General features: G+C 37.7%; 1 protein-coding gene across 1 annotated transcript in view; it reads left to right on the top strand.

Moving 5' to 3' along the window:
- Positions 1-8,092, top strand: part of ccser1 (coiled-coil serine rich protein 1) — a 41,854-nt gene extending 33,762 nt beyond the window's left edge. Inside the window, exon 2 of the mRNA XM_015395530.1 lies at positions 5,125-8,092. Within this exon, the coding sequence (XP_015251016.1) occupies positions 5,461-5,841 (381 nt within the window). The 5' untranslated portion in view covers positions 5,125-5,460 and the 3' untranslated portion in view covers positions 5,842-8,092. The remainder of the gene's footprint in view (positions 1-5,124) is intronic.
- Positions 8,093-14,732: the final 6,640 nt, after the last annotated feature.

Genomic DNA, 14,732 nt, shown 5'->3' with positions numbered 1-14,732 from the left:
CTTTTCATCACCTTATTTTTCTAGGACAAGTCAAGCTGAACAGGCCACACTTTGGGTTTAATATTAACACAGATCATAAATTAATTTCTTAATTAAGACAAATTATGGCAAACATTATACAAGGGAGTATTTTAAGGAGGTATTTAATGCAAACTTGTCCATGGCCTCATCGCTGTACTCTTCACGACCCAATAAAAAGCAGCTCTACAGGAGAGGAGCCCCATCAATACTCTGATTTACTTTGGTCTAGGTGTGTGTGTGTGTGTGTGTGTGTGTGTGTGTGTGTGTGTGTGTGTGTGTGTGTGTGTATTCAAAGGGCCGTGTGTGAGACAGAGTTACTCTCCAGAGTGTTTGCTCACACACACACTGGCCAAGAGGCAGCCTGGTTGCCGCAGAGCGTGTACTTGAGAAAGGACACCTGAGTTTGTAAATCAGTCTTGTTCTGTTTTTTGCTCCACGGTTTGCTGTCCGTCCTAGTTTTAGTGTCATTTTTCTTTATTGGTGTTTTGAATCATTGTCCCACTGGTCCCTCCCCTTTTAGCTAATTTTTCTCTTTATTTCTTCTCTTCCCTTTTTATGTATTTCTCTTTTTGCTTTACCTGGCTGTTGTTCAAGTGTGTTTTGCAATCTCATGCCCTCTTAAATTTTACCACGTAGGTTTTTTTATTTGATCTACTGAAAATGTTTTTAGTTGGTATTTTTCAGCTGTACCAGACATTTCCCAATGATACAGGACATATGTTTCCTCAATCAGTTCTTAATACAGTCTTTGGTAAATGTTTTTTCATAGCTGTCTGCCAACTTGTATCTCACTTTTCATGCCTTACCTTCTGTTGTTTTCTCAAATGCTGATGGGTGGAAATACATCACAGCCTTTTTTTTTTTTCATAAGATTAGCGATTTAGCCCTAATTAAGCCGCCCCACTAACATCGACAAGTCCATAGTAGATATTCTACGCTTTAGCAATTCCCCCATGTTTTCTTCACAGCTCCCCATGTTGAAAGTTTGGCTGATGCCTTGATTCTCACTCCTCTTAATTAGATCAAGGAATATGTGAGACGTGTTGCACTGTTTATCTACCGATTAGAGCCCATTAGAAAGTAGGGATGCACTCCCCAAGCTCTTTAAGTAAGCTGCATGGACAACGACACTTTTTGATGTTTTGGCAGAGTTTTATGTGAAACCATATTGAGGCTCAGCTGCTAGAGTGCACATTTCTAAGCCTCATTTCACATTTTTATTTATATAAAGATAATGAGGATGTCAAGTAGTATTCTTTCATGTGATAGACATGCAGAATAGAGACTAAAGGGTTCTACCAAGGGATGTTGAACCCCTTTTTTTAAAAGATCTTCAGTGTTTTATTTGTATTTATTCAAATAAGACTGTACAGTATCTATATAGGAAAGTTCAGAATTATTCCTTTTTTTTCTTTTGTGTTTTTTTTAGCAGGCAAACTTCACATTTTACTGATTTTAAATTATGCAAACAGTGTGTGCCATTAGTGTCATTTAAAACTGGTCCTGAAAGATGACAAGGTTCACAGTTTTTTCAGCTATAAAATGTATCCTTTTATAATTTTATTGGTTTCCCTGTCTTGTGCTTCATATAGTAGACCGAACAAGGGTTTAACCCTTGCAAAATCCTTTCATAGGTTGGAAAATAGAAAAAGCATGCCAGAGCAAGATGTTTAATGTGTGCTGGTCAGGTAAACATTTCTCCATCCATCCTCATTAATAAGACCCAGGTCACCCATTCAAAAAAAGCAAAACACCGACAAGAAAACACAAACAAACATCTCAGCTACTTTGTAATTTAACCTCATACTGTTGTTTATTTTTGTTATCTGCCATGGTGTGCTTTATGTACAACTTGTATTTGTTTATTCCAATTATATATTCCAATATTTATTTCTGTCAGCTCTATGTTTGCTTGTCTGTGTGTTGTACCTTATCGCCAAAAGAAATTCCTTATACGTGTAAAAATTACCTGTCAGTAAACCTTTTTCTGATTTTTATTCCGATTTGGCGGATGAAGCTACATTCCATCTTTAAATCTATGACTGCAGATTGCAATCACCAGCAAGCGAGTCAAATACTAACCTTTATACACAGACTGAGCTCCAACAGTAAAATAACAATATACTTAGTTTCAGATGGGAGCTGATTCCCATCCTGACCATTTCATAGGGATCTACACCAGCTGAAAGTCACAGCCACAAGATGCCACCAGTACCAGATCAGCCACAAAAATCTAAGATAGTACTCTGGGTTTTCAAAACAAAATGGCCTCCTCAATTTGAAATCATGTATTAAACATTGCCTTAAGAATTTGTGACAAGGAGTCAGCCATTGCAAACTCCAACCCCTGATGATAAACAAGACCATGTGCCAAATCCTTTGTTTGTTTTATAGGTACCGACTTGTTTTTTAAGGCATCTCTTACACCTAATATGCCCACAGAAATCACGTACCTTAAGTGACATTTCTATAACCTTTCTTCATACTATACACGTGGACCATCAAATTCCCATTATCCCCTGAGCAGCTTGTAAACGCTAAAAAACTGATCCTCTATTTCATAGACAGGTAAAATGCTATTTTATTCCTATTTAAAACACAACCCTAGTTATATTTTTTTGCTCTTTATTTTTTATTTAAAAATAATCCCTTATTTGCATAAACTTGGCATCCAATTTTGTGTTTTAAAGAATATTTGTACCAGTGTCAGTAACGAAGGAATGAAGTGGTTTGCAATGTTTTTATAACAAGTGCCATCTCTGTAATAAATAAGTTTTTCACTTTAATAGGCTTAATAAAACAGGACTTTATGACTGTTTGATTACTGAAATGATGCAGTTGTTGATATAGTTGTTTTCCCATTATAAAAGGAAGTTTACAAGCTTAAAATTTCGAAAAAGTGTGACAATTAGATATTTCTGCCTGACCTGCAGCTATATTTAAGTCAAAATCAAATATAGCTGCCCAGTAAAATAATAAAGGAATAACAATTTTTTTTTTTTTTTTTTTTTTTTTTTTTTTTTTTTTAAACATGCATAGTTCTTTATGATCTCGTTTAGATAATGGATGATCAACTCTATTGGTTATTGTAAATGTATATTGCCACAGAATTTGTCCTCTGCATTTTAACCATCCTTAACCCTTTATAAAGCCTTTATTGTGAGACTTTGCAATTCAAAATTTAAAGCCAAGAATGCCAAAAAAAAGTATTGTCATGGCAAAAATCAAAATAAATGTAATTACCAAAAACAGTCACTTAAATTAATCTCTCACCCTAAAGCAAACAATGAGTTCTTTTATCAGAAATTCATGAAAACTATTTTTTTTAAAACATAACCCTCAGAATATTTTGCCTAAAAACAACCTGTTTCAATGTTTTACTTTTTAAGTTAGCTTATAAGCCTTTTAAATTAGCTTGTTGTTAACTTATGAATTGAATGTTTTACTTTGCTTATTCGTTTTAAAGCTTAACTACTCTGGATAAGGGTCTTGCTCAGGGGCCCAGATTGCCAGTAAGTGTGTATCAAACTGAGAGGAAGGCAGCCTTCTTCAGAACGCATGTGCTCATTTTTAAATACAAGGCTGCCTCTTACCTTGGGGCAGATGTTGTTTTGGAATCTGTGGAAAATTATAGATGGTAAATGGTCTGTACTTATATAGCACCTATTGAAGTCAGGAGACTCTACACTGATGGAAGCGCCAATGCAGTACACAGGCACCACTAGGCCCTCTGACCACCATCAGGAGACAATGAAGGTGACAAGTCTTTCCCAAGGATTTGACAGGTAAAGCTGGAGCTGGCGTTTGAACCGGCAACTTGTGTAAACTGGTAACTCGGCGCCACTGTCACCCCACCTAACTGTCACCCCTCATTAGGCCTTAACTTGCAAATAATGAATACTAAACTATCCTTTGGGAAGCTCACACAAAAGCCCAAATACCAGTAGTGATTATATTACCAAAGTTTGGAAAATATGGCATTAAAGCATCTGCTAGAAAAGTACTGTAGATAATTTAACCAGTTATCCTTAAGAAGTACATTTTTTCTACCGTAGAGGATATTATAAGCCCTTAATTTTATTTGTGGTCACTGTGTTCAACACAGTATGTTGTGTTAGGTTGGCAGTAGAGCTGATGTGTGGTGAGGTCTAACAATACAGTTGTTTGACTGCATATATTCACATTGCTGTGTGCTGGCTAATTGCATTTCTGCTGACATGCTCAATAGCTTTTTGTTTTATATTAATTTTCAAGCCTGTGCACACAGAAGCAAAATAAAAGCACATGGGCATCATGTTGCCCTTGCCTACACTGTAAGCCTATATACATTACACAGACACATAGTCATACATATGTATGTGGCACAAAGGAAAAAAACACACACACAGAACCATTGTGTTAGAAAATGTCAAATTTGCTCACTTTCCCTCGAGGTTTGGTGTCAGATGAGATTTTGTTTCTTTGCTGAACACTGCACAGTTGGTCCCGGCGTGATTTCTGCTGCATGTGTGTGAGATTGAGAGCTACAGAGAGAAGAGGGCAGTGATGAGATATGTTGCATAAGGGGGTGCAGTGGAGTGTGAAAGAGAACAGGTGGCTCCTTTTTCTGCCATCTAGCTTTATGTGCCATCTTCCCTATTGTGTCTTTGTGTGTGTATGTGTGTGATAAAGCGTGAAAGCCCATTGCCTTGTGAGTACGGTTTTGAACATACCTCGATATAACATATCTCCATAGATGTGCTGTCTTGTACTTCTACTCTTTGAACGTGTATGTATGCTCTTTGGAAGAGCTACGGTTGGTTTAGAAACAATTAGATGAGACTACAGAAGCCCAAAGAGATGGTTCTCCAAATGTCATCCAATTACCAACTTATCGTGGGCACAGGACAGAACTCTCTCATGTTGCCTGTCTCTTCATTTTTCTCTGTCTGTCTGTGTTTTGTTCTCGATTAATCCCTAGTCTCTGTAGAGAGCGACATGTTCGGTGACTAACATTTGAGAAATGGCAGGTTGTGGCACACACTCACTGACAAAAAGAGAAGAGTGAGTTGTTCTCATGTCAAGTCTGGCTAATGTCTGTCTTTTTCCCCTTTCCTTTCTCAGATCAGCCTTCAAAGCCGATGGCCAGGACACGGCAGCAGCAATATCAGCCTTGCACCAAGAGATCGAAGGGTGGTACGGGGAGTATCAGCACCACAAGGAGGGGACCACTATAGCCAACACCACCCTTACCACTATCGGCCCACTGCTGCAGCAGAGCGCCACACTGCCAGAGAGGAGCGCCACCGTCAGGGAACTGCCAACAGCACTGTAAATCTGGCTTCTGGTTCCTCCAACCAGCCTTTAGACCAGACCTCACTCACCAAACCAGCCCAGCCCAGTGTAAATCAAACCCTGGGTTCCAGCTTAGCTTCATCTCCTTTCACCAAACACCCTGAGATGGTGTCATCCTCCTCTGAGTCGTTAACTCCAGGAGGAGGAGGAAGTGGAGCGAGTGTGTCTGGAGGGGCAAAGAGAGGAGAACACCCTCAGCCAAGCCTCATCCCTCGTGCAGTCGGGGCCAGCGCCTCTTCCAGCCTCCACAGTCTCGCAAGCAGGGGGAGCTCCACACAAAACATCTCATCATCAGACCGGGCCTCACCGACACCTCCTACACCTTCATCAGCTTCCTCCTCTTCCTCCTCCTCCGCATTCACTGGCCGCTTAGGACAACCACCCCGTGGCCCGCTTTCTCTGCATAGCTACAGTCGAAAAAATGTCTTCCTCCAGCATTCCCTGCATACGGCCGAACTGCAAGCCCTGACGCAGAGAGACACTTGAGGATGCTAGGATATCCATCCTGCCAAAAGCAGCTGAATCATTAGCTAAAAATATTATAAGTGTGAATACTTAGGAGGAAAACATTGCTGCTTCTCATAATATAGTTACAACAAACTTACCAATCAGAAAAATAGAACCACGATTAAACCTCCCCTCCCTTCATCTCACGCGCCTACAATCACTTTGAGGTCCTAACCAGCCCTTGATTTACTTGCTTAGAGATTTGCTTGATATTACATACGCACATAAACACACACAAACACATCAGGAGGTGAGATTGAAAAAAGGCACTCACCCGTCTATCATTGCTCCCACGTTGTGCCATGCTGACAGTTCAGATGAGCTTACGCCCACAGACAAAAACTCCACACAAACAGAAATACAGTCACCCACACTCAAACTCACACTCTGACACAAAGACGTCGTCTGTGATATCTCTGCTAGGCCATCTGCACCAACAGCACGGCGGTAAAACTGAATGAAAGGACGAGGTGTCTGCATTGCTAAGCTCAGTCTATTGATTGACTGCTTTTTAACAATGAACCAATTTGCTGCTGAAGAACTTCTGGACCTGACTGTGATTTGTGCTCATGATCATGTTTTTCCAGCCTGCCAAATCCAACACCGGATCAAATCCTCATTCCACAGGGGTCCAGATTAAGAGACTGCAAACCTTGTAGAACTGCATGCTTTTTAACTTAAAAAAGGACCCCGCTGGGCATTTATTGCTGCAGCAACTTTAATCTTATTACAACATAAAGTCTCAGTATGAACTTTCTTGTCAATGTTTTTAAAAGGGAAGGAAACGTGTTAAAAACTTTCATGACATTAATTAACCTGCTTGTATAGTCTTTTGGGAACAATATAAATCATTGGAGATAGAAAAAAAATATTTTCTTCACTCAATACTTTTTTTAGTTGTAGGGATGCGAGGTTGAACTTTAACCCGCAATATACTTAAGGAGATAATGAGTATCTGTCCACAAGACATCAGGAATAAGATAATAAGTCTGTTCTAAAATATAAAAAGGCCATAACTTTGATAAGCTAATGTCAAACTTGAGTTTGGAGAAAATGGTACTATGTTTGACTTTTTTTTTTTTTATAGATAAGAAAAAATCTGAGCCTTTTCTTTGCAGTAGATGGTGATGGGCATTTTGAATAACAGCAAACTGGAACCTGATAAATAATCACCTTGAAGGGATAACTGGCATTTTTCTCTAAACTAATTATGAGTCATGGTTTCCCTGCTGTAGAGATATTTTCCGTATTACAGTGAGTTTGTAGAAAACTGAATAATCACAACTAAAGAAATGGACTCCTTGCTTTAGCTCAAATATCGTATATGAGAAGTTATTATTATGTCAACTGTTTCAAAAGTTACATATGTTATGTCTGGTGAAGTTTTCTCTTTCCGTTTTTTCAGTTTTCTCTTTCAACCCTGAAGTTATTTCAGTTAAGGCTACCGACTCTATCAGTCCACCAAGCAAAATGCAGCAAACCAGCTGTGTTATTTCAGTTAAAAGTAGTACAGTAGGTTTTTTGTACTTTCCAGATCTCTTGAAATGATTTTTGTCTCTGCTGAAAGTGTAGCTGATTAATATCTGCAAAAAGATCCTGGATCAATCTTTAAAGACTCGGAAAAAGATGCTTTTAAGAATGGGCATTTTCTGCAGGATTTAAACTGAGCTATAAGTTCAGCCTTCTTGCAGAGGAAATACATAAAAGAAAGAGGAAAAAACAAATGAAGAAGGAATACTGTCGAAAACAATGTTTACCTTTAAACAGACTTTTCATTCCTTGAATGAAACCATTTAAAAATAACAAAGATTCCAAAAATTGTCTCAGTTTTAAACAATGCGCTGTTCTTGCTGTCTATTAAAAATATCTTTATTCATAGAGAAAATCAGTAAACCTTTCTATAAAGCTCTGCCATATGTTCCTAAACTTTTTTTTGAGGGATTTCAATAAGCATGTATAAAGTTTCAAAATATAGATATTTTAGATGGCCCTTTTCTGGACAGCCAATGTGAGAGACGTTGTTGTTCTGTGAAAAAAGTCAGTTATCAATTCAAATGATGACCTCCTGTCTCACTACAACATCTCCACATCACCAGCCACGATTTAATACCCCTGCACAACTTAAAGGAATAGTACACCCAAAACATGATTAGCCTTCATTTTCTACTCACCCCCATGCTGAACAACACTCTGGAGTACTTTTTTGATATCTCAAATGCATCTGGAGATCTGGGAGGCTTCTTGCTGTCTGCTGACATTCAAATAATGGAGGTCTATGGCGCCCGAGGCAGAAAGGTCCATAAAAGTCCACATAAAATGTGTCAATATTCCTCCATACTGCTCGTTTAATGTATTCCAAGTGTCCTGAGTGGGTAGCATGCAGAATTTACTCGAAACGAAGTCATTTAGAATGTTTTTAGAGCATAGACAGTAGTGTATAGGATTTCCTGTAAGCGCGCACATGCGCGTTCACGAGTCTACGGAAGCCGGCAGACCAAACCAGCGCATTCAGCTTGGCAAAGAACTCATGCTCTTCCTCAACACTGAAGTCCTCAGACATTGTTCTTTCGTTGTTTCTTTCTTTGCACAGGTAAACAGCACATTTCTTCTTCTACGCTTTCATTATTGGCAGAGCAGACGCTGAATGCGCACTTTCATCTGGTTTGGTCTGCCGGCTTCCGTAGCGTCATGAACGCGCATGTGCGCGCTTTCAGGAAATCCTATACACTATTGTTTATGCTCTAAAAACATTCTAAATGACTTCGTTTCGAGTAAATTCTGGATGCTACCCACTCAGGACACTTGGAATACATTGGACGAGCAGTATGGAGGAATATTGACACGTTTTTTGTGGACTTTTATGGACCTTTCTGTCTCGGGCACCATAGACCTCCATTATTTGAATGTCAGCAGACAGCAAGAAGCCTCCCAGATCTCCAGATGCATTTGAGATATCAAAAAAGTACTCCAGAGTGTTGTTCAGCATGGGGGTGAGTAGAAAATGAAGGCTAATCATGTTTTGGGTGTACTATTCCTTTAAAGAGCCACTGTTTTATCCAGGACAATAGAAGTAATCCAAAATGCATAAATGAACATCTTTTTTTTTATTGTTCAAGGATAAAACTTTTTCCACCTTTCTGTGTCTCTCTTTGGTGCTCCATGGCATTCCTGGAACAAGTAGGTTTATAACAGTGGAGATAGGATTGGGATAGGAAAATAATTTGTTCCTTAAGTCTTCGCTCACAGTATCAGCATCAGTAAAGACCCTCAGCTGGGTGTGGGATCAGCTTGTATTTTATAGAAACTCAGCAATCCTGTCATGTTCAAAGATAGAGGGCCCCTCTACTTTAGCCATCAGGGGTGATGACACTGCGAATGCCTGACTAACCCAGGTCTATGGCAAGATAGTGAATATTTAACGCCACTGTCCTTAAAAATCTGAACAGCTAATGAAGAGTCTGTTTTCAATAATTCACCTATTCTGATTTTTTTTCCGCGCTTGTGCTCCTGTTTCTTCTTTTGCATTTTGAAGCTGTTTTTATAACATGTTTAGGAGCAGTACAAAATGCAATTACTGGTAAGTCCTTTCCAAAGCGTTTAGAGTCTGATCCAGAGTCTTCTGCACCATTCTACAATAATATAAACATTTTTATTTTTAGATGTTTTAATTTGCTTGACTGTGAAAAACAAGGGTTCTGTCTAAGCATCCTTTCGCCTCTTTTTTAATTAGTTGAATTTCTATTAATTTACTGGGATGCCACATTTTTTCTACAGCAGTTTAGGGAACCTTTACTGAGAATAAATTAACAGAACATACCTTCAGAATCTATACTATCCCTTTATATTTAAGATGATTTATAAAAATATTCAAGTAAAGCAGTCCCTTCATTTGAGTCTAGTATAGAGAAATAGAACATCATTGCACCAAACTCTGTTTTCTTGATCAAATAAGCAGATAAAATGATTAGAAAGTCTCTTTTTCCAGAGGAAATTTTGTAAAAAGCATTTATTCACTTCATTTTTTTATTCCTCTTTCATTTAAATGACAATTTCCCATTTGCCCAGTACTGCTATTCATGTTTCTTTTGACTATAATTCCATTTCAGCGATGGGGAAATTACTGCCAGGATTTATGACTAATACTCTTTTGGACAAGGTTTGTTTTAATGACTAAGAGAGACCACCTTTTTTTTTAACTGAGCTGTGTAACAATCTGCTTGGTTTAACACCGTGAATATATTTTCTGTTAACCGTTCAAACCATAGAACCAGTCTTTCCCCCCCTTGGCCTTGTTGTACACGGATCCCAAAAAGTCAAGCAGTAGGCAGAAATTTGTACTTGTTCATGGTGCGGGCGAGTAGTTCACTGCCGCTGGCATCTACAGACCATGCGAGGTGTTGGAAGGGTTGTTGACCTTGTCTGTCTCTAAATAGTACCTGGCTTGGGGGGACCTGTGTAAATGATGTGTGTGTGCTGTAATACTCACATCATAAGGAGGGAAAAAAAGGATGTGGTAGAAGCAAAGAAAAGCCTGAAGGCCAGCTGCTCTGTTCCTACTGTTCTGCTTTTGGTTTGTTTTGCTATGACAATAACCGCCTTCCTTTGATTTTTCCCATTTTTCTCCTCCAGCTTCACTCTGTTGTTATTTTCTACGTGCATTCTCTTACTGCTAAACTCCAGCATCCTTCTGCAGCATTAGCCATCACCTCTCTTTCTGTTCATTCTAATGTCTACTTCTCTCCACCATACTATAAAATGTTTATATTGTTATACCTTTTATTGTTGTTTTAAACTCTGTGGCATTCTCCGGACACCAGGACCTGCTGCTATACTGTGCTGATTTTAACTCCATCTAATATGTGGGTAGACGACCTCAAGCAAAACAATTGCTGCTTCATCAGTTTACAGATGATCCTTCTGTGTAACTCGCTGGCCTCTTGAATAGTACTTTTTTAACATCCTCCATTGATGCATGTTTTAGAGCTGTTGACACCATGTGAAATATTGTGAGAGTATTTAACTGCCCACACAGGTTTTATTTTTGCTCTGTGTTTGAATTGGCTGAACTCGTTTCAGCTGCACCGAAGAACATGGCACACTGAGAGGCAGCTGGTTATGTCATGAGAGAAAGAAGCCACATCTGAGATTGAAGCTCAGATCTGGCCTTCAGGTCTTGTACTTTTTTTTTTTTTTTGTTTCCAAATCAAAAGAATTAAATGATGCTGAGTTTTGACTGCCGGTAGTTGATAAACCCTATGAACCTCAGTACTTTATTTCTTTTTTAACAGGATGCTGTATGTTTAAATCACTACGTTTTTTGGGAGATTATTTATTGTTTTGTTTTTTTGTTGCCTTATTTAAAATCAATTGCCATAGGAACAGTTTCTTAGAAACTTGAACAGGTTGGGTAGCGGGCATGACAATAGTAAAGTAAAAAGAAAAAAGATAATCATGTAAAAAAATAATGCTCTTATAATCATTTATGTATCTTGCTGTAATTATTTCTTTTTTTTATTATTCCTGTAGTACGATTTAAATGTATATTTGTGCATAAATTATTGGTTCATTAATAATTGTTTGTCTAAATGAATATGTTATTACTCTCATGTCTTTGTTGGCATAAAAGAGATTACAACATGAAAACCAACACATTTTTCACATTTCTACGTTTCAAATGCAGTCAAAGGTCTGACTGATAACCAAAGAGCTTCAGGCCTTATTGATTTACCCCAAAAACAAAGAAACTTCATTTTAACTTTTGTGTCATTCACAGTGTTTGTTCTTATTTGTTTTCTTACCGTAGAAAAGGACAACTCTGCTGCTTTGTTGCGTCCAAAACAGGCAATGATCTATTAAAGCTGCTTTATGCTGAAATGTAACTACAGCGAGGAAAATAAGTATTGAATACGTTAAGATTTTTAAGCTTGATATATTTGTCAGATTCAGTTTTGTTGACCATATTTCTACACTCAAAGAATTAACGTCAACTCAACTTTGCTCTGATAAAAGGAAAATAAAAGGTGTTTCTGTAGCTATGTATTTAAACTTAGGAAGGTTTTTTTTCTGTTAATGCTCTTGATGTAGAATCACATCAGGTGTTGGTACCAAACACATAATCAACAAAAACAAAGGAATCAAAACAAACTTGCTCATAAATTAGATTTTGTGCAATGAATTTAAATTATATAGGGTAAAAAGATTTAACACAACAATGTAAACCTGTTAGCTGCTAGAAAACCAATTGCTGGCAATTAGAACTTCAAGATGCCTCCTGTAAAGAGACAGTAATCCCACATATTGCGTCAGTGTGATTGATTCAGCTGCAAACATCTTCAAGTCTAAAAGGTTATGAGGGCCTCACCCTGATCTTTAGTCCCTTCCCTGGATTTCCAATTAGATGCAAGTCAGATAATTGAGTGAGCCATTTTAGCAGCTTAACTTTCTTTGAAACCACTTCAGTTTCTTCAGCTGTGTTTAGTTTCATCATCTTGTTAAACAATCCAATATTTTTCTATTTTAGATTCTTCTCTAGAATATCTTGATATATTCCTCCGTCCTTCTGCTGTATGGAGTCTACAGTACCTCGAGCATATGGTAAAAACTTCCCCGAATTTGGTTTTCTCAACTCCGGACTGCAGATTTAGTGTGGTGCAGGTACAAGCTGTTGCCTTTGGGTGTTGCCTACGTATTTTTTTTATCGATAATTAGATTAAAATCATTCCATTTCCTACTGAAAGCCTGTGCAAATGGTCTTGGGCTCTACTCATTATGCATCACTCTCTTAAGTAAGAAATCTCTGATTGGATTTGAAGTAATACTTTCTTTAGCCAAAATGATGTTGATTGAATCAACCAGAAATATAGAAGTCTTACTAAGGAATAACATGGTTTTTAAATAAAATGTTTGGGGGTTTTCCTGGGGGGAATATAGTACCTTGGTTAATAAAAACCCTCATATTGACCATCACTTAAGACTAAACCTGCTGATGTCACTATGCACTGATAGTAACCAACATGTTTTATAGAATAGAGTGCATCTCAACTGTTTTCCTTTGTGTTTAAAACCTAATTTACTTAAAACTTATTTTTTACACATATCTTAGTTTGGAGTGTGTGTGCTTTATTTGTCAGAAAGTTAAGCAGTTGCCACATTTAAGTGTGAAGTTTCATTTCAAGTCTATCTTAGAAATATGTTTACTAAGAAAAAAAAATGAACGTGTTCAATACTATTTTCCCCTGCTGTAGAATAAATAAATGTGTAGACTCCCACTGTTAGCATATCAGCCATTAGCCTATCAATGCCTTTGACACACAGCAATACATCCACGTGAAAAGTTGGTTTTAACATGTTGTCATACTGTTTTAAATCGTACCTTTTCAATAAGAACCTGTTTTATTGGATGAATCAGTGGCAAAGATACTTTACTTTCTGTGTTGAGCCAAAATATTTTAGTCCAGTTTTTTGTCTAACTCACTTTATATCACTCAGACGGTTGTTTGTTCACATGACAAATGTTTTATCAAAATACATTTTGTCCTCTGTGCCCTTTTTGTGATATTTAATACAAATAAAAACATTTTAAAAACCCAACAAAGAGTTTCTTTCTGTTTGCTCTTTTATTACAATATCAGCTGTATGTGCAGGTTGGCTGCAATGTTTGGAAGCAATAAGAAACAGTGGTGAAGTAAATTCCTATTAAAAGGCACACTTCAATAAAGCAGCAACTGTAAAGAAACCTGTTGGAATGTATTAGGTAGCATAAACTTCACTGTACAAATCCTTAAAGGTTTGAATAAAGAGCAACAAATAAGGAATATTAATGTCAATCGGTCTAACAGACGGCGGAACTTTTCATAGCTGTAAGACATGACTTAAAAAAAGATTTCATATGACACTGAGTGCATACATAATTATTTCTATCTTATTTTAAATGATCTTCCCAACTATTTAAACATATCTCCATTTGGCAGTGACCCTGAAGTATGGAAGTATTTAGAAAATCAATTACATCAGCAGGAGTTTGTGGGTGCAGATGTGTGTGTTTGGTTGTGTGTAGGATGCAGACTGTTTACCCCTTAGGGAGGACCTGTGCATGCTTCTCCTTTCTGGACTCACTCAATTAGTGTTGGTGATGTTCTGACTGGCTGAGTAGCACACACATACAAGATTAGAAAACTGTAGCTCTGCTTCTTTTGCTGCAAATGATATGACAGAAGGTCAGCACATCAGCAAACACACCTTTGATTAAGAGGGCTTTATATAATGCAAAGAAATCCTCTAATAGTCAAGATAAATGTGTGTTTAGCTGATGATAAATCCTTGGTCCGATGTAAAATTTGCATTTCAAGTGTTACCCTGTCTGTAACTCTATTAAAAGTAACTCACGGCTTTGTTTGCTTGCAGAAAATGAATCATCAGGTGACACAATGAAAACACATTCATCTTAGGACACATCCAGGATTGTGGGAAGGCAGGGTAATTCTTCATACACAAGTCAAATACTAAGAGATGTTGCTAAAAGCTTTAATGGTGAAATTAAAAATGAGTCAAAGCTGTTTCAGCGGCCATTATCTGTCTTTACATAAGTACGCAGAGGAAATCAAAAAAAGGAAAAAGATGAGCTGGGCAGGGAGAGCAGACATCCTGGTGAGTCTTAATGAGAAACTGCTGACTAAACACAAGTGTCACAGACTGACCTGTAATCTGAATAAATAAGATGTTTATGCTCTCTCACAAGTAAATTACTTAACCAGGTGTCTGGAGTTGTCTTTCAAAAAATATCATACTAATGCATTTATAATGAGTCGCCTTAAGGGTTGATTTTTGTGTTGGTTTTGGATTTTGATGCATTTCTGTATAATTCCCTGTTC

The sequence above is a fragment of the Cyprinodon variegatus genome, unplaced genomic scaffold (assembly GCF_000732505.1).
Source record: "Cyprinodon variegatus isolate N-32 unplaced genomic scaffold, C_variegatus-1.0 Scaffold26, whole genome shotgun sequence".
Lineage (NCBI taxonomy): Eukaryota > Metazoa > Chordata > Actinopteri > Cyprinodontiformes > Cyprinodontidae > Cyprinodon > Cyprinodon variegatus.
This window is presented reverse-complemented; position numbering and strand designations above follow the sequence as displayed.